Source organism: Fundulus heteroclitus, chromosome 21 (assembly GCF_011125445.2).
Source record: "Fundulus heteroclitus isolate FHET01 chromosome 21, MU-UCD_Fhet_4.1, whole genome shotgun sequence".
Taxonomy (NCBI): domain Eukaryota; kingdom Metazoa; phylum Chordata; class Actinopteri; order Cyprinodontiformes; family Fundulidae; genus Fundulus; species Fundulus heteroclitus.
This window is the reverse complement of record NC_046381.1, coordinates 39,484,819-39,512,048: the sequence shown is the minus strand read 5'-3', so window position 1 is coordinate 39,512,048 and position 27,230 is coordinate 39,484,819. Positions and strand designations below refer to the sequence as shown.

The following is a 27,230-nucleotide window of genomic DNA, read 5'->3' as shown; positions in this document are numbered from 1 at the left end:
GGGGAAAAGGAGGACGCATTCGAAGGCTGCATTTTAAGCATCCTCAGAATTTTTGCAAAATGGGACAGCCTCCGCGCGTTGTTCTGACGTCACTGGCCTTAAAATGCGTCCTTCGAAGGAGGCAGCCTGCGAATTGAGACACAGCTAGAGTGTCAGTTTTGGGCTCCCCCTCCTACCTGGGCCTGGGACAACTGACCCGTTTGTTCCCCCCTGTCGACGGGCGTGCGCCACATCATGAGGAAGTAACTAAAACTACCAGTGTGTATATTAAAATACTGTTGCTGAAAGCATCTGAGACTAGAAATAAAGACCGTAGTCATCCCATCTTCATTAAATTCACATTTAGGAGGGGTAGCAGTTTCAGTGCACTTCTTGTTTTAAACACTGTTTCCTCTAAATGTATAAACATGCTTGCAATTTAGAAATGCAATGGTATATTTACTACTTTGCAGTCTTTAAGGCTTAAAATAAAAGATAAGTTGGTTTCTATGAACACCGACCTTTTTAAAAGATCAGATTTGGATTCTGAACATTGATTTAAATTGTAAGAATTTTAGAGAAGGCCTCCTTATTATTGTCTTGTAGATGTAAGGGTCAGTTTGGTTTGAATTGGTTTAATTTTGAGTCTATCACAATGTTTTTTTCTGAGAAAAGCTCTAAAAGTAGTTGCTAAGAGGATTATTGAATAAACAGAAATCAAGTAAATAGGTTTGAAAACTAGATGTAAATACATTCCTAGATTTCTTTTTACAATGAAACAGAAAACAATCGAAACCAAGATAGTGACCAAAAGGTGATTTATTGCGATCTCCTTTTACTTCACATTTCTATATAGATCAATTCATCTGCTTATTGATGTGGTGTTATTGTCAGTTTAATACATTATTTGTTTGTCTAACTGCGTGCAGAGTAATGCTTGTGGCTTCCTGTCCACTGTCGCCACATGCTTGCAGTGAAGTGTCACACTTGCTGCTGTGCTGTGACCTTCACACCTGAGCATCACCACCACCTTGGATTCCCTGGCCTCGACATCCTGCTTGTCTAACACCAGGATTGCCCTAACCGCTGACTGAACGTACAGGCGTTAAACGTAACGCTAAAATACAACATCTGTGCAGAATTACTCACATCATGGACACAACTGGCTTTGGTTGCCTTACAGATGGCATCAGTGTTAACCTCAAAAGGCTAGCTTATTATTCAGGAGTGTTGGTACAACTGTAGGTGGATTTCTTCAATAATCAACCGGCATCTCCCCTGCAAAAAACCTAATGAGATGAAACCATGCTGAATAAAACAAACCATCACTTTTGTGTTCTGCTCTGAGAGAGAAACATGTATTGTTTCAATGCTGGTGGCAGGCTGATTTAGAAAAAGACTTGTTTTCACTGCAGGATCATTGGAAAAGGTGTCCTCTCCCTGAACTCACTGCAGAGATTAAACCTGTTTCACCAGACGTCACTGGCTGTCACGTTCAGAGCTGCTATTAAAAGCCATCCTGGGTAATTATTTTGGTTTTATTTTAACTCACATGACTTTGTATGGCTGCTGTGGTGGAAAACCAAACAAATGAATTGCCCCTCAGGGACAATAACACATCAACAGGTCTGCTTAATGCTTCTGCTACTAAAATCAACCAAACAACACAGTCAGGGGATAATGCTTTGTCCTGTTTACCTTGAAGGTCTCATGCAAAGGTGCTGGATTCCACCTCTGTTCTGGCTGCTCTTCATTGGCTCTCTGTGAGCCACAAAATTCCTTTAAAAACTCTTGTATTTGTTTTTAAACGCTTAAATGGCCTTGTTCTGCACTATCTCTCATATCATCCTATACGTCTCTAAAGTCAGTTGATCAGCTGCTCCAGGCCGTTCTGAGGTCGAGGCTGAAGTTCTGGGTTGATGGGCCCTTTTCTGCTGGAACAGGTTACTGCTGCATGTCTGCTTTTAAATCATTTTTAAAGTATCGCCTGTTTTACTTGGCCTTCAACACAACTAGAGTTGTTTGGTTTCCCACTCATGAGTCAGCTGTGCACTTTGTTTTAAAGTCAGTTTTATTTTATTTTTTATTTTTTTTGTCTTATTGAGATATACAGCACTTTGGTCAACAGTGTTGTTTTGAAATGTGCTTTATTAATTAAACTGGATTGGATCGGATTTTAGAGATTTCTTATCTAAAGACCTTCACAACAGGCTTACCAGAATGGAGACAGAATTTTCTTTCCTCCTGATTGGCAATTTTTGACAGTGGGAAGATATTGTCAGGACAAGCCAAGGCTTTACATACTCAGTTAAATTATTATGATGCTTCAACTTTCTGTGTTGATTATTATTATATGATTATTTTCATGTTTGCATGTGCTTTTATTTTGATGGTTTAAGGACCTTAAAGGATTTTTTCTTGTTGCTGTGTGATACATTATCTCCACTTCCATAAAACTATCTGAAGTATACTTAAATCTCAACCCTCCTCCACAAGGAATATCATCTGCTGGTTGGTTTACTGTGTCTAACATGACAAACACTTTCTGCAGGCAAAAGCAAGTTAGATCAAGAAAAGCTTTGGCTGCATCTGAAAGTCTGAAAATCTAATTGGTCAGGACTCTTCGGCCAAAGCAGAAGTGCATCAGCGGTCTGCATGATCAGAGCAGTCAGTAGGGAAGGAGGTAGGAAAGGATGTTCTCTATAGACCAGTTCACTGCTATTGTTTTCATCCGGGTTTTTCACGCATGCGCGCCGGACTGGAAGGCAGACGGCGAACACATAGCGGGCGCAAACAAAGGAAACTGACCAGTTCTCGTCGTATTTTTCTTCTTTAGATAACGTATCACAAGATCGTTTAAAGAGTAAGTTGATCGTTGATATCGGGACTTAGGCACCAGCAACCCCCGCGTGTAATGATCCTGGCACTGGAGCTGACCATTCTCTCTATCAGCAGCTATTCATTCTTCGCCCCTCTGCAATAGACCCCTTGCAACCACGTGACTCCGCTACCCAGAACCCCTTGCGTGGCGGCCATATTGGTTGGCAGCCACCCTTACCAACATGCAATCCAAGCCTCATGTGGATGAGTTACAGCCTTCTGATAAGGCATTTTACTATGCTAAATGTACGGATCGGTAATGCGGACCCTTTGGCTCTTCCTGATATGGATTTTTCTAGCAATCCCGATGATTGGCCATTTGCTATGCGGATCTGGTGAACTACCTTGTGTTGTCACCCACCCCAACGTACGGTGGCGATCAGATGAAGGCGTACAAGAGTTTGGAAGCGCACAAACAGTTCACTGCCGGATGGATACATGAACTGTCTGTTTGTTACCTGAATGATGTAGCAGTTGTCCGTGGAAGGGTGAGTTTAATATTGTTCAGTCGGCCGTCGTGAGGTTTTCGTGAGCGCATCCTGTTGTTCAAGCAGAGCTACGAGGGGGCGACCTCTGCTCCTCTCCGTCCCCGGCCCGGGACTCGCGGGGCCCGAATGTCGGTCTGCTCGCGGAGGGGTTTGGGAGGGCTCCACCTGTTTCCAGCTGCATAAAGGCCCAGTCAGTTTCAGCCTCCAGTGCCAGATTGTCTCGAGCTTCACAGTAAGAACCTTCCAGCATTATTCGACTAAGCCTGTTTGTTATCCGACTCCGACCTGTTACCTGTTATTTGAGCCTGCCTGTTCCCAGCCTGTGTCTGTCTGCCTGGTCCCCCGTCTCCTGGAATCCCTACCCTTGGACTGCCTTCTTGTGTACCGGATTTGGATTTGGACCTGGATCCCCCCGCTGGGATTCTCCTCTCCCTGTGCTTCGTTTGGATTGCTGGATTCCCCGTTACCGGACCTGGATTGCACTTGGACAAAACCCTCTCGGAAAGCCCCATTCGGACTCACTGCCTTCCAGCCGCTCAACGGCTCCAGCCTTGCTCACCTGCGGATGGATCCAGCTTTCAGAGAAGCGTTTTTGAATTGCCCGGCTCTCCTTATTACAAGGTTAGTTACTCAGCAAGGTTTTCATCATTCACCTGTTGTGCTGGGTCTTAACCATTGCCTCTACCTCCAGGAGGTTCCCCAACGAGCGTGAGCCGCAAACCCTGAGAGCCGACGCCTGTGTCTCCTGTTTTTAAATAAACTCTGTAAGAACGTCACTGACCTGTTGTGGTGAATCTTGGGTCCAGCTTCCGGTTCATTACACCGCGACCCCATGAGGGATTAAGCGGGTCAGAAAATGGATGGATGGATGTTCACACATGTTTGTGTAACAGCAGAAAGCGGAGTCGGACACAGACCGCGCCTCAGCAGAGAGGAAGACCCGCCCGGTAGGTTAAAAAAAATTGTTCACAAGGGATTATTTTGGTGTTTTTGTCTTATTATAATGAATGGAGGTGTCGGCGACGTTACAGCGTAAACACAGACACACTAGCGCGCATGAACAGGGGCGTAATGCAGCCGCTGTCTGCAGCCGCCTGCAGCGAATCGACTCCGCTTCTCCCGGCCCCGGCTAGCGATCGCCACCTCCCCTCCGCAATGACTAGTGCAAAATTAACTTTACCGGAGATGAAGTGTAGACTGCAAATTCTGTCACGGTATGATGGCTCCCACAGTCGATTGGGAATCGTCTGCCTGGGTCCTTCTTCATTGAAAATATCCATTTCTTTTGTCTTTTGTCTTTCTTCGTCCTTCGGTAAACGGAAGAAACGTACATCCGACGATTTGGAATGCCTCTGTGTGCAACCAGGAGCACAACAAGTTGTAGGCATTGTTTACATTTCGAAAATAAACTAACTAAAAGCACGCTCTAATTCGCCTGTTTTGTAATGATAGAATGCGAGAACAGTCCTGTTTTTGCCTACACGCCGGACCCGGAAGTAGCGCGGACGTCACACGTAAACTACCCTTCCTCTCACCTTTTAGCATAGGGAGCTCACGATGTGCCTAAGGAGCTGTCAAGCGGATAGACCCTCCATCGATTTGATGACACAGTGAAGCAAGGTGGGGGGTGGCTGCGCACAGACTGATTGTGAGAGAGAGGAGAAATGTCAGCAATCAAAAAGTATGAATTTTTCCCAACCCTGTTCCTTTCAACACCAGGAAGTAAATGATACAGCCTGGGATTTCCCTGCTCATTAAAACAACAGTCTTTCAGCATAATTAGGTAACAAAGTTGGATCCTGAGGTGGAAATACCAGTTTTTTTAAAACCTGTCTTTAGCTTTTATAGCATAAACAGATCAATAAAGTTGCAGGAAATAGTATAAAGTGCTGTTTGTTAGTGATGTGAAATCAAGAGAGTTTAATCGTGTAATATAGAGGGATACAGGAAGTTGATGTTAATATGACCATTTACACTCAGGATAATTTAAATTCAATTCAAATTTATTTATATGGCACAAATTCACAACACATCATCTCAAGGCTCTTTCCAAAGTCAGACTCCATCAGATCCTCCAGGTTGGTGAGAAAGTTTCCTCTCTAAGGAAACCCAACAGGTTGCATCAAGTCTCTCCAAGCAGCATTCACTCCTCCTGAAAGAGCGTAGAGCCACAGTGGACAGTCGTCTGCATTGTTGATGGCTTTGCAGCAATCCCTCATACTGAGCATGCATGAAGCGACAGTGGAGAGGAAAACTCCCCTTTAACAGGGAGGAGAACCTCCAGCAGAACCAGAACCAGGCTCAGTGTGAACGCTCATCTGCCTCCACCCACTGGGGCTTAGAGAAGACAGAGCAGAGACACAGAAAGCTCAGAAGCTCACATTGACCCAGGAGTACTTTCTATGTTAGAGAAGACAGAGCAGAGACACAGAAAGCACAGAAGCTCACATTGACCCAGGAGTACTTTCTATGGTAGAGAAGACAGAGCAGAGACACAGAAAGCACAGAAGCTCACATTGACCCAGGAGTACTTTCTATGTTAGATGTTAATAGAGGATGATCTGCCTCCCCTGATGATGTCACAGCTAACAGAACACCAGACCAGGTGTACCTTCTATGAAGAGGTATAGACCCTGATGTCCTCCAGCAGCCTAAGCCTATAGCAGCATAACTATAGAGGTAGCTCAGGGTAACATGAGCCACTCTGACTAGAAGCTTTGTCAAAAAGGAAAGTTTTAAGATTAGTCTTAAAAGTAGACGGGGTGTCTGCCTCACGGACCAAAACTGGGAGTTGGTTCCACAGGAGAGGAGCCTGATAGCTAAAGGATCTGCCTCCCATTCTACTTTTAGAGACTCTAGGAACCACCAGCAGACCTGCAGTCTGAGAGCGAAGTGCTCTGTTAGGAACATACGGGGTAATCAGAGCTCTGACATATGATGGAGCTTGATTATTAAGGGCTTCATACGTGACAGAGACAAAAGACAAGACTGAGACAAATAAGGCCAAATTTGAGACTCGTTTTAAGCCTGGGAGTTTGATGGCTGAGACAAATAAATGGCAGCAGATTTTCCCCATTCCCAGCAAAACCACAACGTGCCCTTCCCTTTTTCTAATTAAATGACTCATCGGTCAGACCAAACAAACTTGCCGCTGCTTTTCTCTGTGTCTTCCGCCTTTATAACAGCAGTCGGTGGTTGAGCTGATGAGAGGCTACAAAGGTTTCACATTTACCTGTTGTTGCAACATGCAAATAAAAAGTTTAGATAAGATGAAAATAAAATGATGATACAGGCCAGGAGCATAAAAACTGCCTTGCCTTGTTCAATCCCTGGCCTGAGAGCTCTCCAGTAACCCAAACGGTCTACATGGCTCGTATCTGACCCACATTTAGGAATTGTATTTAAGCCCTGAACCATGCAGTGCATATGACTGTCTGATATTTTTTATTATTATTTTTTTTTACAGAGACCTATACAGAAAGCATTGCAATAATTGTATGTTTTTCTGTTATTTGTGGTAGAAGAATCCAGTTCTCTGGGTACTGTTTTGACAAGAGACACCAAATTCTGTCATTTTTCTAAAGTGGTTTTAGGCTTAATGATATCCTTTATTTATTTATTTTAAATTGTAGTTTGTGTTCATGGAGACACCTAGTTGTTTTGCTCGCTTTTTGGTGTTTAGTCTTGTGAATCTAGATAAGTTTTGACATCTAACCTACTGTGTCTGGGACAAAAACAATTACTTCATTTCTTTTCTCTATTAAGGTAGAATAAATTACGACCACTAATGGATATTTGGAACACATCAACTTGGTGAATGTCGTAGTAATCATAGCATCCAGAAGAAAATAACATTTGGTGTTCTGTTTTCAACTGTCTCTGCACCAAGAAAAAGGAAGTGACATCTAGTGGTCATTGTGAACAAAAGTCCAAAACCACACACAATTTGTTCAAGCTATAAACTGTTGCTAAACAATACCATTCAATATTCTGTTTACAAGCATTTTAATGAGTCTATGTTAATTACAAAGGCTGTATAGCGCCAATTCATAAAACGTGTTATCTCAAGGCACTTTCCAAACTCAAATTCAATAAGATTATACAGATTGGGTCAGATTATACAGATTGGTCAAAAAATGTCCTATATAGGGGAACCCAGTTGATTGCATCAAAGTCCAGACAAGCAGCATTGTTTACCTGTTCGTTTTTCTATAGTTCATTAGGGTTCCTTATTTTTATTAATCTTTTTGTGGAATTTTATTTAGTAGTTTAGTTCAAAGTTACTAGCTCAGTTAAATCATATTTTGGCTCAAGTATTTTAAATGGAATTTAAAGTATTTTCTCATCTCAATGTGAAGCAATTGTACCTTTGTTTATTCATATTGTAACCTGAGCCTAAAGCTGTTGTATAAGGAAGTAAATGAGGTAAAAAAATGGAGGGAGGATCATGTTTAACCTGTAGAGAGAAAGGATGCAGGCAGCAAAGCTGAAAAGAGCATCAGTGAGCACAGAGCTTAACATCAAAGATATGCAGGAAAAGATCTTTAGTGTTTTGGCACTTTTTTCTTTATTTACAATAACGTGCTTCGCTGTGTTTTTATTCCATGGCAAAGACAGTGATTTGATGCTTCCTTCCATTCGACAATATGTGGTAAAAAGAAACGGGACCTTTTTTGGAAAGATTATGAAGCATGTTTGGCCAACTCGCCCCTCTAAAGTCAGCCAGAAAACAACAGCAACTTCAGCTAAACCTCTGGAGCTGTGCCCTGACACCCCTCCCAAGCTTGTAGGTCCACTTCTTGTTGAGTTTGAAACTAAACGGACTCTGGAGGACGTCAGAAACCAAGTTGGATCATTACTCCAGCAGGGAGGAAGGTTTAAACCATCAAACTGCATCGCAAGACAGAAGGTAAGTCCATACATAGAAGACAGAGGAAGTTCTTTTAAATAAAATTCAAAACTAACGCAAAAAATATATAAGGGACAGTCTGAAATCAAATGACTGGACATCTAATGTAAGTAGTGTGAACGCTGACTTCAGACACGTCTTCTAAAGCTCATATATTGCCTTAAATTGGGAAGGAGGAAAATATGAACACAAGCATTAAATGTTCTTTCAAACAAATTAAATGCGCTTTATTTAAACTCTTCCAGAATACAACATTAACAAGTGTTCATCTCAAGAAAAGACTTTTACATGGAGTTATATTTACTTGGGTTTTTAATAGGCTAAATGCTTTAGCAATATTCAAGATAATTAAGCAGCTCACGAAACCTTTTTATATTAGAGTAAAGGTGAAAATATTGAAAGATAATTAGGCGCCCGCCTATGCATTGAAAATGCATGGCGGAGGCCTTATGTTATGCACCTAATAAGGGTTTCTTTATTTTTATTGCTTTTTATTCTTCCGTGACCGTTAATACAGCCTGAACCGTAGGCTGTACCCCCATAAACTATATATCAAAACGTGCGTCTCGACGCCGCGAAGTGTGCTATTTGTACTTGACGCCAATACAGCACCACTCACCTGTGGGAAATGGCACTACACACCATTTTTGTCAAATGTTGAGTTCTGGGCCTAGATTTGGTGAGGCTTAGTTGCTAAAGGAGGCCAATCTGACACATGGCCTTTGGTGAGCTTTGGTGACATTAAGTATTGGCACCCTTTTTGAGGAACTTCCCAGTACAGGATTTGGACCAAACTAACAGAGTACAATCACCATCACTGGACACAACCATGTTAGCGGCTAACGCTTAGCATGTTGCTAACCGGAAGTAGCTCTAGGAAGGTCTCACCAACTTCTGCTTCACAGAGTTTGTACTTCCTTTAGTAGTTTGTAATGCCTTTAACATTTTTATTCACATATTTCATTTTTTCATGCTACATTGAAGTGTTTAATCATGTTTTAATAACACCAATTTTCCATGCTGCTTGGATGCAGACCTTCTCCTGTCGGCTGGTTTTGACGAAGACAAATCCTTTTCACACTCAGAAGATTTGATTTAAAATCCCCAAGCTTTGCCTTTGACGGTTACATGCACCACCAGGCGGGTGCCTTCTTCAACTTCTTCAGAAGTTTAACGATTCTAGTTGTCATTGTTGTCCTTTTTCTTTTTTTTTCTTTTTTTTTTTCTTCAAATTGCTGACATTTATTTTGCCCCTTACTGTCCCCAGCTGGTGAGGTGTTTGGATCAGAATTGCAAATTTTAAAATAGATTTATTCTATAACAACTATATTCTGCTAATTAAGTTTGTCTTCATTAGATATTCCAAAACAAATTGGCATTTATTTTTGTGTGATAACATTTTTTAGTAATTGAATTAAACAAGATACAACATTTACATAATGCAAACATGAATTTTTTTTTTAATCTTTGGAGTGTGGTTTTGTACATGATAACTTTAGAACCTGGTAACAATGTGATGATTTATAAATTAAAGCCATTGAATTCACTAAAGATGTTCTTTCTGAAATAGTATGGCATTACTCCTGATGAATAACTTAACAGCGTTCCACAGGAGTCAAATTGTACTTGAGAAAATCCTACAGCTGAGTGCTAAACTGTGTTTTATAAGCCTCATTCCCCATCAATGAGGAATTGAAGCACCTTGTAGTTGCTTTTTTTACATAGACCACCAATTAACAGATTACCAAAGACCCCTTTGTGATCCGAAAGCATCACATACTTTCGACGCCTGGTTGTCACGCAACCACCAGGCGCCGTATTGGAAGGGTAAGCACTCAAACTCAACGACTAATCAACAGGTTTTTTAGTTTCGTGGCGCTGGTTGACTCGTGTTATGTCCCTGGATGCACAAACCACTGAGGGAAGTTAAAAGAAAAGCATTTTATCACATCCCTAAAGATCCTGTTAGGAGGGGAAAATGGATTTAAACAGGCTCAGAGCATGATGAAAAGAACTGAGCGTTGTATCCCAACACTCAATGGATTCTGCTTGTGCAGTGAACATTTCATGTCAGGTAACTTCAGGCTAATGCAATTTAATATTATCTTAAATTTATCTTTTACAACAGTATTGCTAGCTATTGCATTAGATTTTTGTGTCCACAACTTTCATGGTAATGATTTGCCAATGCAGGAAGAAAAAAAATATTTCCGCAACAGTGCCACAGTACAGTAGCCAGAGCTATTTCCTAATGCTGGCAGGCAAACGTTTCTGTAGTAACAGAAAGGCCTGTATAGTAAACAACCAAAACTTTAGTGATCATGACTTTTTCGGTATATATAATATTGGCTGAAATTTAAAATCAGCAGCTTGTATAGGCCTAATTCAACTTTTACACTATACCAGATCCAGTACAGTGCCTAAATAGTCAATCCTACCGCTTCTCATTGTAGAGTGTGCAGAATCTGCACACTCTACACAGCAGAAAGCATTTTGATCATAAAGATAAAGATAGGCTTTATTGATCTCACATTGGAGAAATTCACATGTCACATCGGCTCAGTGATCAGTAGTCATAGGAAAGAGGAGTCAAGTAGGACGAGGTGCATCATATATATACAGTGTGTCCTCGTTATACCATGGATAAAAAAAGTAGGTAAGAAAAATAAAAAAAAATAAAAATACAAAAAGAAATAAGGCAGAGGATGTCTTCTGTACATTCACTGTGGCTTATACGCGTGTGTATTGACATATATTCGGGTGAAGTAGCAGCAGAAGTCACTTCTTTCAGGATTATTGCACAGTGTATTAAATAGAATTGCACATTAGTTCTTGCATGTTGGTTATTGTCGTTACAGTTATAGTTACGATTATAGTGCAGTATTGTATAATCTGATGGCAGCAGGGAAGAATGACCTGTGGTAGCTGTCATATTTATGTAAATGTGACTCTGAAGAACGCAATGACTGACGAATAAGTAGATTTTTAAAAGGTTTATTGTATGGTTGGAAAAGGATGGTTCTTTCTGCAGGTTGAAGGTCTCATGGGTTCTGTCGGAAAGATGGAGAGGGTGGTGAACAACTTGAGCTTGGTTATTGTGAAGATGAGACTTGGTCGGGAACTCACTGAGGCGGTAGCTTGGGTTTGGTCCAGAGGGGAGATGCTGAGCAGACGTCTGGGTTGTCAGTGCAAGTCCTGGTTCCTTCTCGGTGTTGTGACTGACTGGAGGGTGGACATGCAAGTGAGCACAGGCAGGAGGGCTAACATGGTCCTGAAGGTTCAGCTTGGTTCTTGTGGACTGGTCCAGGATGGCTTCTGGTAGCGTGAACGAGGTATCCAGGCTGAGAACAGATGAACGGGTTTTTAAAGCAAGGAGGCAACAGGAACAAGGTTAGTAAAGTCCTTTCAGGAAATAACGAGAGATAACAAGGTTTTGGTCTGTACCACGCAAGAGCGCAAACAAACTGACGCCCTCCTCCTGGTTCCAGCTCCTTATAAAGGTTGGTAATCAGCTCTGATGTATCACACCTGCCCGTATAACCCTGCAGAGGAGAAAGAGCAAGGAAAACAGGCCTGCACCTAGACCACGGAGTATGACAGTAGCGCTCCTTTTTACAGACAGGGTGTCTAAGTCTGTCACTAAAGGAGCTGCTCAGCTCCTCTACAGTCTGGTGCAGGGGGTGGAAGGTGTTGAAGGATGTGAACTTGGACAACACCCTCCTCTCAGCTACTTCCTCCACAGAGTCCAGAGTGCAGCCCAGGACAGAAGTGGCCTTCCTCACCAGCTTATTCAGCCTCTTTCTGTCCCGCTCTGAGCTGCCAGGAGCCCAGCAGACGACAGCGTAGAGGAGGGCTGAGGCCACCACAGAGTCATAAAAAGTTTTTTGGCAGAGGCCGGCTCACTCCAAAGGACCTCAGCCTCCTCAGGAGGTGGAGGCGGCTCTGGCCCTTCTTATACAGAGCGTCTGTGTTATGAGTCCAGTCCAGTTTATTGTTGACGTGAACACCCAGGTATTTGAAACTCTCCACAGTTTCTATGTCCTGCCCCTGGATGTTGACAGGTGAGTGAGGTGGGGGTCTTCTCCTGAAGTCGATCACCATCTCCTTGGTCTTACTGGTGTTTAAACACAGATGGTTCTTCTCACACCAGTCCACAAAGTCCATGATGACCGACCGGTACTCCAGCTCATTCCCCTCAGACAAACAGCCCACAATGGCCGAGTCATCAGAGAATTTCTGAAGGTGGCAGCTGTCTAGGTGAAGTCCAAGGTGTAGAGGGTGAAAAGAAACGGAAACAGGACGGTGCCCTGGGGGGCCCCGGTGCTGCAGAGTGCCACCTCTGACTGACAGCCGTGCAGCCGCACGTACTGAGGGCGGTCAGTGAGGTAGTCCATGGTCCAGTTAGCTAGATGTTTGTCCACCCCAGCGTCCTCCAGCTTCTCCTTCAGCAGCACCGGTCTGATGGTGTTGAAAGCGCTGGAGAAGTCAAAGAACATGACTCTCACAGCGCTCCCGGTGGTCTCTAGGTGGGTGAGCGCCCACTGCAGCAGGTAGATGATGGCGTCCTCTACTCCGATGTTGGGCTGGTAGGCAAACTGCAGCGGGTCCAGTGTGGGGCTCACCACGGTTCGCAGGTGAGCTAGGATGAGGCGCTCCATGGTCTTCATCAGGTGGGAGGTCAGAGTAACTGGTCTGAAGTGGGCCGGTTCTCTGGCGTGCAGTGTTTTGGGAACCGGTACCACACAGGAGGTCTTCCACAGGGTGGGGACCACCCCCAGGCTGAGGCTCAGGTTGTAGGTGTAGCTGAGTACCTCACAGAGCTCATCTGCAGAGGTCCTCAGCAGCCTGGGGGGATGCCCAAAATATTGTTATTTTAAGGCATGTTAGGGGAGGGGTAATTTGTTATTTGTAAATCATTCACCTATGACAAAAATCGCCATAAAATTCGTTATTTCAGCCACTAGTTGCTGTCTAATGTTATCGTAGCCTAGGCTACTTGTCCTTGTCGTAACAATGAAACAACCCCATTGTGGTAAACTCCACAGCAGAATTTGTTCAAAGTTTGCACACCTAACATTGACATGAATTATAAGACAAATCACAGTATCAAATGATTTCTAAAATATTAATGGCTAGAACAACCTTAAATTTTAATTGAACACAGCAGTATAAGGTGTCGAATAAGCTGGTGGACCGAACCTCACGGTTAAGTCGTGCGGCTGGCAACCCAGAGGTCACAGGGTCACGACCCGGTGTGGCAGGTTAAGGATATTACATTAGGGGGGGTCGTGGCCGAGTGGTTAGAGCAGCGCGCTTGCAGTCAGAGAATGTTGCAAGTACCCAGTTTGATCCCCAGTGCCTGCACTCTGGGTCCCTGAGCAAGACCCTTAACCCCCGATTGCCCCCCGGGCGCCGCACATGGCAGCCCACTGCTCCCCAAGGGTGATGGGTTAAAAGCAGAGAATGATTTTCGTTGTAATATATGTTTCAATGTATGTTTCAATGACAATAAAGATGATATTACATTACTATTTAACTTTTATTCAAGTAGATTTAAAGCTACAATCTGTCATGATTTGTCTTCAACAAACTCAGAACCATACACACGGGGCTAAAATTGAGAGTTTATTGAAAGGTAGGAGTGGTGGATGATGAAACCAGAGAGGCAGGACTGAACTGGAACAGGGGTGTAGTAGAGAGCAGGAGCTGACGACCCGGAGAGAGTTCTTGGAGACCAAAGCACAGCAGAGAGGGGACCTTGTTTGTCAGAGTCAAAACAGGATTGGGTGAATACTTGCAGATCTGAGTCTAAACAGGATAGTTGCACAGATGAGGCAGGATAATTCCACAGTTATTAGGAATAGACACAGAGGGCTGGCAGATAATGTCTAGGAGGGTAAGCACAGATGCAGCTGGTAATATCAATGGCAGGCTGAAGTGAGACTGGTATATGAACAGTTGGTGAGGCTTGGGACAAAGAGGAGTTCTATTAGTCCAGTAAACAGGCAGATGCAAAACTACAGACTAAGGTGAGACAGGAAGAATCCAGCAACAGGCAAAAACTTAACTTGAAATGCAGAGGTGGCAGGGTACCAACAGCAAGCAGGGTAAACTCAGGTAGACAGGCAAGGAGTTAGTGGAGTACTGAAGACAGACTGGCAGAGAAGTAAAGGCAGAGGGAGGCTTAAGTAGGGAGGGTTGCAGGTGAAGTAAGTCTGGCTGATTAATGATCGACAGGTGTTACTTACTGCAGCGGGAGTGAAGGGAAGGCTGAGTGGAAGGGGAAGGGAACTGAAAACTAACAATAAATAAAGCCAGAACATAACTACAACCCTAACAAGGAGGAAGAACTGAAAACTGATTGTAAACAAAAGTCAAGACGAAACTAAACCCTGACACAATCAAGCTATTTTTTTCCAGCACACTATCGTGCTGGTCCTACCACTCTAACATGTTTCTGAGAAGGGAAACTGAGTTTGGTCCTAAAAACCAGCACCAAACAGGTATACATAACTGGGTAGATTGCATTTAAGCTGGTAACCACACCCAATGGGAGTTTGGGTGCATGACACCCGACACCCAGTCTGACTAGCTCTTCAGACTAAAAGATTCAGTGCATTCCTCTTCTAGGTGGCATTCATCATCCCATTCCGAAATCTTCCTGAACATCTGAACCACTGGCTTTACTACGTCCAATTAATTTCAAATCTATTAATTTTTTTGAACAAACATGTCTTACTGTTTTAACATTAAATTCAGCATGCCAAAAATTGCTAAAGGCTGCTTTTGATTAAATAATTTATCAAGTCTAATGTTTAATCAATTAGAAATACAACATTTTTGCTATTAGAAAAAGAGAAAGAGATTAAAAGCTCTTAAAGCTGAATTTACACTGGAACAATGCAAAATGTGTTTTGTGTTTGTGATGACTAAATTAATGGCTGTTTATATATTGTCCACTCTATCATAATCCCCCATCATTCAATTAAAAAATGCTAGCTAACATAATAGGATGGTAGAAAGGCTTGAATTATACATGCTTTAAAGATTTATTAAGCAGGGGCACACCTAACATGGACAAGAATGATCAAATGAATTATTATTAAATAACAGAATAACTTGCAATTTTAATAGAAAATAGGAATATAGGGCAGCTAACAAGCTTTTAATTAAGTTTTTTTCACTACACTATGATGCTGTTCCCTTTTGTGTTTCTGAAAAAGTGAAACAGTTTGTTCTCAGAAGCAGGATCAGATGGGTTTGCATAGCTGGACAGGTTGTAATTTACCTGGAAAACACACAGAGGGAGTTTTCAGAGTGCATCACACCTGATCACAGCAATGTGCATTCATGCAAATTCCCCAAAATGTCTCAAAGTAAAAAAAAAAAAATCAACAAAAATACTTCTTAAAGGAACATGTATAAATTACCAATCACATGCTACATTGTTTGCTGTTAGGAGAAACATTTGGCACCCAGTATTTTAAAGATGTGTGTTAACGTCTGGCTCTTTAGACTAAAAGTTGAACTCTATTCCTCTTCCAGGTGGCATTCATCATCCCATTCCGAAATCGTTTTGAACATCTGAACCACTGGCTTTACTACGTCCATCCCATTCTGATACGACAACAGCTGGACTACGGTGTGTATGTCATCAACCAGGAAGGAGACGGAGTGTTTAACCGGGCCAAACTGATGAATATCGGATTCGTTGAAGCACTGCATGAATACGATTATGAGTGTTTTGCCTTTGCTGATGTAGACCTGGTACCCATAGATGACAGAAACCTATACAGATGTTCTGATGATCCAAGACATTTATCAGTGGCTATAGACAAATTTGATTACAAATTATCATCAAAAACCGCCTTTGGAGGGGTCTCCTTACTGTCCAAGGAGCAGTTCTTGAAAGTCAACGGCTTCTCAAACACTTTCTGGGGCTGGGGGGGTGAGGACGATGATCTCTACAACAGAATCATCCTTCGAGGAATGTCCGTATCTCGGCCAGATTCTCAGATTGCAAAGTACAAGATGATCAAGCATCAAAGAGACGCACACAATGAAGTAAACCCAAAGAATGCCGTCAAAGCACAAGAAACACAAAATCACATTGATACAGATGGACTTAATTCCCTTAATTATACGATCAATGAGATCCAAAGGGATGTAATGTACACCTTTATGACTGTGGATGTTCAGGCTCCAGCAGGATAAACAGAAGCACTGTCACTGGAGGTTTGACTTCAGTTTCATACGTTTTAAGTAGGAATGCTGGCGGTTATCACATTGTGTTGATAGGTGGGTGTGTTCTATTAAACGTTGTGTGATCTTTGGGTTTATGTCAATCTTTGCTATTTAGAAAATGAAGCACTAACGTGTATCTAAAGGTGTAAGGTAGCACAAGCTAAATGCATGAAGTTCAATCCCACAAAGAGCAGAAATACTTTTCACTATACTGGTTGCCACAGCCAACAAGGACTTATTTGACATGATCAGCACATTATTTGTGAATCTTATCACTTGAACACAGTCAAACTTTCAGTCAAACAAGTCGGTCCTGTTCCTAGCTTCCCTTTCCGTTTTTTTTTTCTATTAATAAATAATGTTTGAATCTTTGGAGTGTGGTTTTGTACATGATAACTTTAGAACCTAGTAACAATGCAATGGTTTATAAATTAAAGCCATTAAATCCACTGAAGATGTGCTTTCTTTTTACTACAAATGTATGCATAAAAATGGCAAAGGTTTTTCTGTAAAACATGGGCCCAAAGACAGGAAAGTTCAGCAGTTAAGTTGTTACAAGAAAAGAAAACATCAGTTAGCAAGACACTAAATTATACATTAAATTAATAACATCTAAGTTAAAGGAAATCAGCAAAGACATCAGGAATATAACTGTGGACCTCCACAAGGGGATATCCACTCAATATACCATTCAGGAAGGAGATGGGTTCTGTATCCCAAGGATTTACATGTTTTGTTGTGAAATTAATCAAAACCCAAAAACTCTTGTTGTTTGTTTACTTTTTTTGTCACACATGTTTTAGATCATTAAACAATCTTTAAATCCAACAGCAGACCGTATAATGTATATATATGTTTATATATAATATTGGAGACAGTGTGTTAAATAAAAAAACAGATGTTCTTGAAATCTCTCATCCATCTTATGACACATAACCAAACAAACCAAAACATAGCAACCATTTCAGTCACACCTGAGATGACTCAAAGCTGTTCTCCTGTTTATTTCCTCTTAATGTGTTAAGCAACTGTTCCGAATGTATAAATAGCAGCAATACTTTCTGGTTAGCAGAGAACTCCTACAATTTATGATCTCCTTGATTTTGCCATGATAAAAAGTCCACACATTCTGGTCATTGATAAAAAGGTGATTCCACAATAACGTGTGTAAACTTCTATTTCCAGCAGTCTTTGGGCAACACTGGAACCTGGACAGGTCGCCAATCCATCACAAGGGCAGCGCATACAGAGAGAGCAACCACACACACACACACACACACACACACACACACACACACACACACACACACACACACACTTTTATAGTCTGCAAATTATAGTCGTAATTTAATCTAGCACATGTGTAGCCTTAGACTTAGACAACTTTATTTGTCATTTTGTATGCACAGAGTGCGTACAGAACAAAATTTCGTTGCATACAGCTTGTAAATTGCTGAAGAATTGAATTTACAGTATAAGGTGCAGCAGTGATTTAAAAGTAAACAATTTAAATGTAGACAATGCAAGAGAAGTCACAGTGTACAGGTGAGTATTTTTAAAACCATTTCTATGTGCAGAAATTGATTGTGCAAGTGCATTTGTGCAAGAATACAGCTTGTAATTTACCGTAGATTTGAAATACAGTATAAGGTGTGTTGAGAATTAAAAATATATCTTAGTTGGGGTTACTGAGGAAAGCAGAGTTGGGTCTGTCCTTTCCTGCTTCAGCGTAAGATAAACATGGAGTTTTATTGTCCTGAGGGGGTGGTCAGCAGGAGAGAGGGTCAGTCATCCTCCCTCTGAGCCATGCAGGAGGAGTTTAAAAGTTGATAAAGGGAATGTCTTGGTAAAACTTACTTCAGACAGACAGACAGACTTATCCACCGCGGTGAGAACAACATCTTGTAAATGGTATGTACTCTGTCTCCATATTTAATTTCTATGAATTAAATATGTATTTAAATCGTTCTACCTCTGATCAATGATTCCTTATTTTATTGTCAAATCTTAAACCGGGGTAAAAATGGGCCTTTAGTAGCGAAGCAGGATTAGGCCAATAATAAATAAATCACAATTTGGTTAGCCGTGACCCGGATTTCACATTAAAGTGGAGGAACCTTTTGAAATTGGGCACGAAGAAGTAATCACTTACAGCAAAACAGGGTCGACCCGAAAAAAAGTAAGGAGATTTTGATTCTCCTATTGGCTAAAGATTAGATGTAGGCTAAATCAAGTGTTGCTGTAAGTGAGACGCTTTCTTCTCAAAATATCAGAGGCTGAACGGTATAACTAGGTTTGAATGGAATTTATGTTGAAACCGAGAAATGATTGAATGGGATTTATGTGTTTGTTTGCGTCAGAAAAACGTAAAATTAGATAGAAAATTAAATGGCAAGTAATCTTAGATGGTGAGGCTGTATGGGAAGGAAAATAGAAATAACAGCCAAGAAACTTAACTGTTGAGACTTTAAAGAATAACAATTGAGAAACTTAAATGTTGAGATTGCAAAAAACTTATTTAAAATCAAATAAAAAAGATAAAATACAAAGAATAAAAAGAGTCCCGAGATTTGGTCACCTCTGCACCATGACTGACGAGTCTGGTGAATTTTAAGACTGGGGTGGAACGTTACCTCGGAGAAAGGGGACTCTCCACAGAAACGTAGCGATAGGAACGGCCAAGAATACGTAATATCTTTAAGTTGAGGCTAAGAGCAGCAAGACCTTGAGAGTGAGCTGTTATAGAAGGTAAGAGATTAACAAAAGGGGCCCCAGGAGAACATTTAAATTGTTCTCTAGCGACAGAACTGGGTTCTGAGCACGACGATCAGACGAGGAGATTTTAAAATAAGGAAACGTTTCGTCGACTACGGAAGGGACGAGGGTCTCTCTGTGATGCGCCAGGCTGTCTGTCTTAAATGTTATATTTGTTATGTCTTGTCTGATGTTTTGAATGTCTCGGTAAAATGGGATCCATGGTTTGAATGATTAGAAGCTCCGGTCTGAGTCTGTCTCTGTGTGTGCGCGGCTTCGAAGTCTCTTGTGTATGTGTGTGTGAATTTCTCCACGCGCGTGGGCCTAAAGATAAGAGCGGTGACTGGGGCGCAGTTTAATTTTGTTAAGTAAAAGTGATAAGTAAAAATATGGGTGAAAAACTAAGGGGAATTTGGAAATCATTGGAAAAAAGGTCGATGCATTAATAATGTTTGTTGAAGTGCAGGAGAATTTCAATGCAGTAAAACGTTTGAGGTATTGGCTGCAAGCTGATTGGGTGAGTTGCATTGGAGAGAGACCACGGCCTGCATTTTGGTGAGTTTTGGAGAAAACTTTTTGTTTTGAACTGTAGCCTAAAAGTTAGAAAGAGGTTGGACGTTTGGAAAAGTTGTTGAACATTTAGGAGAACATTAAACATCTGTTTGAGGCATTATAAATTGGGAAAAAACAAAAAAGGGAAGATGCCTTATGTTAGGGTTGTGATGAATGGCCTCTTTGTGTCCTGGAGGGAAAACCAACACGGACACGGGGCTGCCTCTGTCCCCTTGTCTTTCTTGTCACACATCACATGAGGTCAGGAGGATTTAATCACGGTCTTGAGTTTACAACATGGGGGTAAACACAGAAGGGAGCAAGTTTCATTGTGGGTGATGATCAAATCACCAGCTTCATGTGCAGTTAGATAAAGGAGACATTCCTTATCTGGGGAAATCATTTTATCTAAGGTTAAAAACAATGGTACCTTCCTGAAAGCAAACTCTTAAAACAAACCAAATGCCTGTAGCTTGATAAAATAAAATGATGACATTTAATTACTTACTTAGTTAATTAATAACTAGCGTTATCTATTGCAAAATAGCGTTTTAAAATGCCTAATGAATATATATACTTTCAGACATGAAATATAATTTGCGATTAAATAGTGATTAAAAGGTTTTCATTGTTTGATAGTCCTAGTTATAATAAATAAATGAATAAATAAATAAATAAATAGATATAATCCGTCAGACTTCAATCTAGCTGATTAATATAGAGTAGTAAACCCTATCAGCTTTTGCTCATTTGCAGGCCTGGGAAAAACACAGTATGCAGAAATAAACAGAGTTAAAAGTTGAGGTTACACTGTACCTTAATAGTGTGGGCAAACGGATATTGCGGCTGATTTGACAGATTTTGTTAACCCTGCATTTAGTCATGAGTCAGTTTTGAAGTTATCCTCAAATGAAGCAGCTAAAATTGAGGAATCTGTGACAAATGTTAATGACGTGTATCATTTTATTATAGATACTGATATTGCAGAGCGCCAAAACCTAGTAGAAATAGACAATATTACGGGATCATCACAGGACGGTCCCCAAATTATTCATTATATGTAATCACATTTTCATAGTCCCACAAAATGCAGATGCCCTTGTTACACAGTAATTTAGAACCCGAGGAATTTTTTTTCTTTGTTCATTTGGTAATGTGCAAATTCTGGTGAATAAACTTTTCAACATCAGTTGCTGGTGATTGTTTGTGGCCGGCAGAATTTGACTTCAAAATTTACTAAACACAGGCGCATAACTGATTTTAGAGCTGTTTTAAAATGTACCTTTGGTGTTTTTTATATATGTTTTTCCTTGATAGATGGAGTTACACAGCATTTTCTTTATACACTTTAGCAGAAGGTTCCTGTGTTTGACTGGGACTCTTGATATCTTCTGAAAAAAATCAGTAGGCTGGATGTAACACACAGGTGTGGATCCTAAATAAATCAGTCCAATTTAGGGGAATTATTTAGAGTAATAGTGTTACAACAACAAAAACAACGTGCCCTCTTCAATATCTCAGCTGATGAATTTCAATCTTGATACGCTCGCTCAGACAATATTTGATACACCATTTGCCTGTGACTCAAAGGAAGGGTGATACACAATGCTTGAGTTTGTTAATTACTAAAAGTTGGTAAAATTACAGTTATTGGAAAACAACATAGGAAGGAGTGAGAGTAAGCAGCTGATTCCATCGAGAACTGTCTCTATTTTAATTTAAGGAGGGGGAGCTCCCTCCCCCCTGTTTTTCTTTTTCTATCTTAATTTTGTTACAGGTCTGTTCGTTCTGGAGTATGGACACATCTGACATGAGACGCAGATCGGTGCCGATTTGGGGTTGGAAGAATGAAACTGAGCATTTACAGCCGATATGTGTGTTGTGGGGCACCCATCACATCTGGGACAGTTGCTTACGCTGGACACTGGGCCAAGGACTGTTTCGCATCACTAAATCCTGGCAAGAAGTCCTAATACCACCTCACCTTCAAGAAGGTCAGTGCCCCATCTAGGGGATAACGCTCCCATGAACAATGTTTCCTCACCCTGGAACAGTGGCCAACGCCTATGAACAGCACAGATCCTAAGCTATCAAGGGAAAATGACTGTCTGCATACACTGGAGTTGAATGTCTCATCCAGTTTCTGAGTCGTGGACCAGAACTTTGTCACTGAGGTGCATCGACAGCGAATCACTGCAACACGTGGGGGACGAAATGTGGAGTTCCATACATGGAAGCTGTGAGTGCGACGTCTAAACTCCAATCTCTTTTCTGCCTGATCTGCTGTACATGTCAGTCCAGTCCATCTCAAGGACCACAGACTTATAACAGACTTTTTGTTAAGGTAATTCAGACTTCTATTTCTACCACTATACTTCTGACCAAATTTAATGGAAAGTGATTTCTAATATTTTTTCTGTGTCTCCAACTTTTTGTTGAGCTTCTAGGCAAATGGATTGGTGTAGGTAATAACTTCTTAAGGCAGCCGATTGAGCAGATACGAACACTACAGGTTTGCGGTTTTGAAAAATACACTACTGTCTCTTAAATTTTTTTTACTATATAACTGATATGTTCCTTTTAAACATGAGTTTTAATTCTATTATGTCCAGGACCGTATTGCTCATAATTGACAGCAGAAGGTGTATTTTACCATCACAATTATTAGCGGAAAATCCACTGGGGTGGGGATATTTTTCACATTTAGGGTTCTGTGATGCTGCAAGCTCACAGCTGCATGTCATAAATTTACAGACTGGAAGTTCTTATCAGCTTCTATGACGCAGGGGGCCTCTCACTAGCAGGCAAAGGGGTGATTTGGGTGAGACGTCTTGTTTCCTATTCATAGCAGAGATACACTTTTTAGGTTAAACGGATCTGTTAGGCTATCTCTTGATAACTCATAAGTATTGAGATTTTTCTATTGTACAATATAACTGTTGCATGCTAAAACTTATCAGATTTTCACCAGACTTTGCCGTTACCAGGTGTTTTATTCAGGTAAAACCCAATATTTTATCAGTATGTAAGTACCTTGGAACGTTCAGCATTTTCATACCATCAAATTGCTGTGAGCACATTAGAATAATCATTATTTCAATGGGTACACTGATCTTTTTGGAGGACTTCTTGTAGATCTGTGGGATTATGAAATTGCATTAAGTTTTGATCTGAATCCGGGATATAGGGCAGTGTTTTTCATACTTCAATTCAGATAATTATTTGCAGTTAATTGATTCCCTGTGGTGACTAATACTATTCTTTGTTAATGTTTTGTAACAAAATTAATTTTGTTCCAAGCAGAGGGATATGACATAAACATTTATATGATAACACTGTATCGTAAAGTTATATAGACCTTAAACTTTATATTAACCCTTGGCACAAGTAAACAGAAAAACTACATAAACTACAAAAAACTGGATAAAACAGAGATAAACAGAGGGTAACTTCACACTTCAGTGAGCATGTGTCAGGATAAGGATGCACCGAGGCCATATGACAGTCTTGTGAGCAGATAACGCTGTTAAAAATGCTTACATGAGGTTTTTCATTGTTTTAGTTAACTTCCAGGAAACAAGCCAGGAACCAAGCTAGATTAAATTTAACGGTCAAAGGTTAGGCAGCAGACTCACTGTCTCAAGGAAACTTAGACAAAAGGTTGGTCCAGCACAAACGGGCCCCAAATGCGTCTCGTTACTATACTTTGATCTCACAACTGCATTAACTAATTTTTTATTTTACAGACAGGGGAATCTTCACCAGAGATTAACGTATTTGTGTGGTCGTTGCATTTTGTTACAGGACAGCGTAAGGATGGGGAAAGTAAAATTGTGAAAAAATGTCTCATTAACTATTACATTTCTAAAATAGGATGGATATGGAACAATGGAAGATGTGAAGTGTGTTTCTTGTGGGAGTGTTCAGTTAATTTCATTACAGGATATGTTTCCATATGACTGAAAGGAGCTTTTCGGGACCAGAAGTCAACCTCCGGAATTACAGGTAGCACACGACATTTGATATCTAAACGGTTGTCGTGTAAGTTTCAGGAGACATAAAATTAGGAGAAATGTGACGGGAGTCCACCAACCCCCAACCTCGAAGAATGCGCGCTAAAGTCATCAACAGACAGATGTGGTGAGCCAGAGGTCAGGGGCCCATCTGATTCCAGAGCCATGTGTACCAGCCAAACAGAAGTTCCAGGGAGACATCACCGGAACAACTTATCTCGCAGAGCCACCCACGGAGGGGCAGCTGGAATTTTATTTTGTTTTCGTTTTTATTTTTAATAAAGATTAACATACAGTTCTGTGGAGACCGCGGTTGGAACACTGACTCTTTAAACCATCTTCTTTAAAGGCGAGAAGGAGACATCTTCGAGACGCAAGACATCATTACAACAATTGAATGCATTGTGTAAAAAAGAAAAAAGAGAATGAGAGTTTTGTAACCACTGCATATGTCTTATAAGTTCCATATTCATACGGTGTTCAATATTAGTATTGTTAGAATCTTGGTTTTGCATTGCATGAAAATCTGTTTTTTTATTCTGTGGTTTGATCTGAGTGTAGTGCTTTCATGGGTTATCTTTATTTCTAAGAAGACATTTTGTTAATCTAGGTTAGGACTCTTAAAGTCATATTTAGATCATATAATAGTTTCTGGTAGTTGCACATTTATCTTAGCTTTGCACCTCTCGGATAAAGGTGCTTACTTTTCTTAATTCTAGTAGGGTAGAGATTCAGATAGGTTTAGTAGCTTTTTAGCTTATACTTGGGTTAGTTTACATTTAAGGGGAACATTTGAACTTCATTTGATTTCATAAGTCGCCAACAGAGGGGACAGTGGGTTACAATATTACATCTTATCATTTACATTTTGTTTAAGGGTTTCAAGACATAGACTTAGTTTAGCCTAGTTATTGGTTTGATCTTTGAGGGATCAAAACAGAGGGGTTGTTGAGAATTAAAAATATATCTTAGTTGGGGTTACTGAGGAAAGCAGAGTTGGGTCTGTCCTTTCCTGCTTCAGCGTAAGATAAACATGGAGTTTTATTGTCCTGAGGGGGTGGTCAGCAGGAGAGGGGGTCAGTCATCCTCCCTCTGAGCCATGCAGGAGGAGTTTAAAAGTTGATAAAAGGAATGTCTTGGTAAAACTTACTTCAGACAGACAGATAGACTTATCCACCGCGGTGAGAACAACATCTTGTAAATGGTATGTACTCTGTCTCCATATTTAATTTCTATGAATTAAATATGTATTTAAATCGTTCTACCTCTGATCAATGATTCCTTATTTTATTGTCAAATCTTAAACCGGGGTAAAAATGGGCCTTTAGTAGTGAAGCAGGATTAGGCCAATAATAAATAAATCACAGGTGCAACACTGATTTAAAAGTAAAACAATTGAAATGTAAACAATGCAGGAGAAAGTCACAGTGTGCAGGTGAGTATTTAAAAAAAAACATTTGTATGTACAGAATTTAAAACTAAGAGTTCGGCAGCATTTGTAATGCTAGATGGAGATGCAATGATGCAAAATGTGCAAATATGCGAATGTTGTGCAGAGTTTATGGGTTATAGTTCAGCAGTTCAGCAGCAGTTCAACAGTCTGATGGCAGCAGGGAGAACAGTCCATGGTGGGGGTGTGAGGGGCCCCTGATGATGTTTCGGGCTCGGGACACACAGCGCTGTGATGAGATGTCTTTTATGGAGGGCAGAGGAGCCCCGATGATCCATTCTGCTGTCCTCACCACTCTCCTCACGTAGCCTGAGTATCCAGAGAGAACCCACCTGTAGACATCAAGAACCTGCCCGCTCAAAACCAAGACCCCAGCGGGGATTGAAATGATGACCTTATTTGGTGTGTTACTGCACTTGCAGCTGAGCGAGAACATGTTTTTGGGTCTGGGTAGGGTGATCTAATTAAAATATATATTTGGGGTGGGGTGTGTTGTGGATGGAGACTTGGTGTTAGGAAAATGGTTCAGGGTCAAGGTATATCAATTTCAGGGTTAGGGTTAGGGTTGATCCCAAAGGGATCACTACTGATCGGTAATGATCCCTTTGGGTGAGGAGTCAGGCTAGGGTCAAAATGAAAAAACATGCGATCAAGTGTATAAGGCCAAGTCCAGGATTGAACAGAGGGTGCCTGATTATTGAAGGTGTTCTTTGAGCTATTGAGGTGGTCAGTCAGACAGCAGGGGAAGTTGTTATGACTGGCTCACCCCCTACCTGATCATCTAAAAGACATATACCTTTTGAGATAAATCTGCTCCCCTGAGACCTTAGGGTTAGTAAAAGGGGTTTGGGTCAAGTGATAATAATCAAAATTATATTTGGGGTGGGATGTTAGGGTCATTGTAGTTATAGCAGTTAAGACCAATTATTAAGGATTGGGTCTGAAGTCAAGTTAGATCTGAAGTGAAAAATGAAAATCAGATGTATATGGCCCCTCCGGGGATTGAAACCACAAAGGCTGCTATATATATATATATATATATATATATATATATATATATATATATATATATATATATGTATATATATATATATATATAGTCCAGAAAGTATAGTCCGAAAAGTCAATACTTGCTCTCCTGAGTAAGTTTTTTGTTTTAGTCCAGAAAGTCCAAAACAAAAAACAACCCAATGGTGAACTAAGGGCTCAGGCGGGCGTCCCCGAGGCAGACCTCGGCATGGCTTGATCTCTGGCAGATCCACCTGGACACCCTACTCGAAGGACTCTGGAGCACAGATGGGAGGCGGATCCACCTGGACCCTGGACAGGACAGTGCTCCGCCCTGGTCTCGGCTTGTGTCTGCTCTCCTCCATCCAGGTGATGGGGATCACCTTCCGGATCTGTGGGCTGGTAGTCCCTCTGGGGTATTCCACAAAAAGTAGTAAAAAACAAAGCAACTGGACTTGTTTTGTTGACTTGTTGAAGACATTTTGCTTCCTCTCCAGGAAGCTTTCTCAATTCAAAAAGTCTGGAGTAATGATGAGTACCAAGCTTTATACTGCTGCCCAAACAAAGGCCTGTAATGGCTTAGACAACATGCAAATTCAACAGAAACTGGTCCACCCCTTAGTAATGGGCGGTCGTTAAAGACATTAAGCCAGCAGATTGAACCGAGGTACAAATATCCCTCTGGGGTATTGGTACCGCGACCTGGGAGAATAGGGTAGTTGACGTGTGACGTCCTGCGTGACGTCAGCGCTACATCCGGGTCCCGCGGGTAGGCAAAAATAGAACTGTTCTCGTCTACTACATGACAAAACGGGTGATTTAGAGCGTACCTTTAGTTAGTTTATTTTTGGAATCTAAACAATGCCTACGACTTGTTGTGCTCCGGGTTGCACAGAGAGGCATTCCAAATCGTCGGATGTACGTTTCTGTCGTTTACCGAAGGAGGAAGGACA

The 27,230-nt window shown here is 41.2% G+C and overlaps 1 protein-coding gene across 1 annotated transcript; it reads left to right on the top strand.

Moving 5' to 3' along the window:
• Positions 1-7,782: 7,782 nt before the first annotated feature.
• On the top strand, positions 7,783-17,310 carry LOC118556751 (beta-1,4-galactosyltransferase 1-like). The gene is made up of 2 exons (XM_036125016.1): positions 7,783-8,256; positions 15,802-17,310. Exons 1-2 carry the CDS (start codon positions 7,819-7,821, stop codon positions 16,468-16,470), a joined length of 1,107 nt encoding a protein of 368 aa, XP_035980909.1. The 5' UTR covers positions 7,783-7,818; the 3' UTR covers positions 16,471-17,310.
• The last annotated feature ends 9,920 nt before the right edge of the window (positions 17,311-27,230 follow it).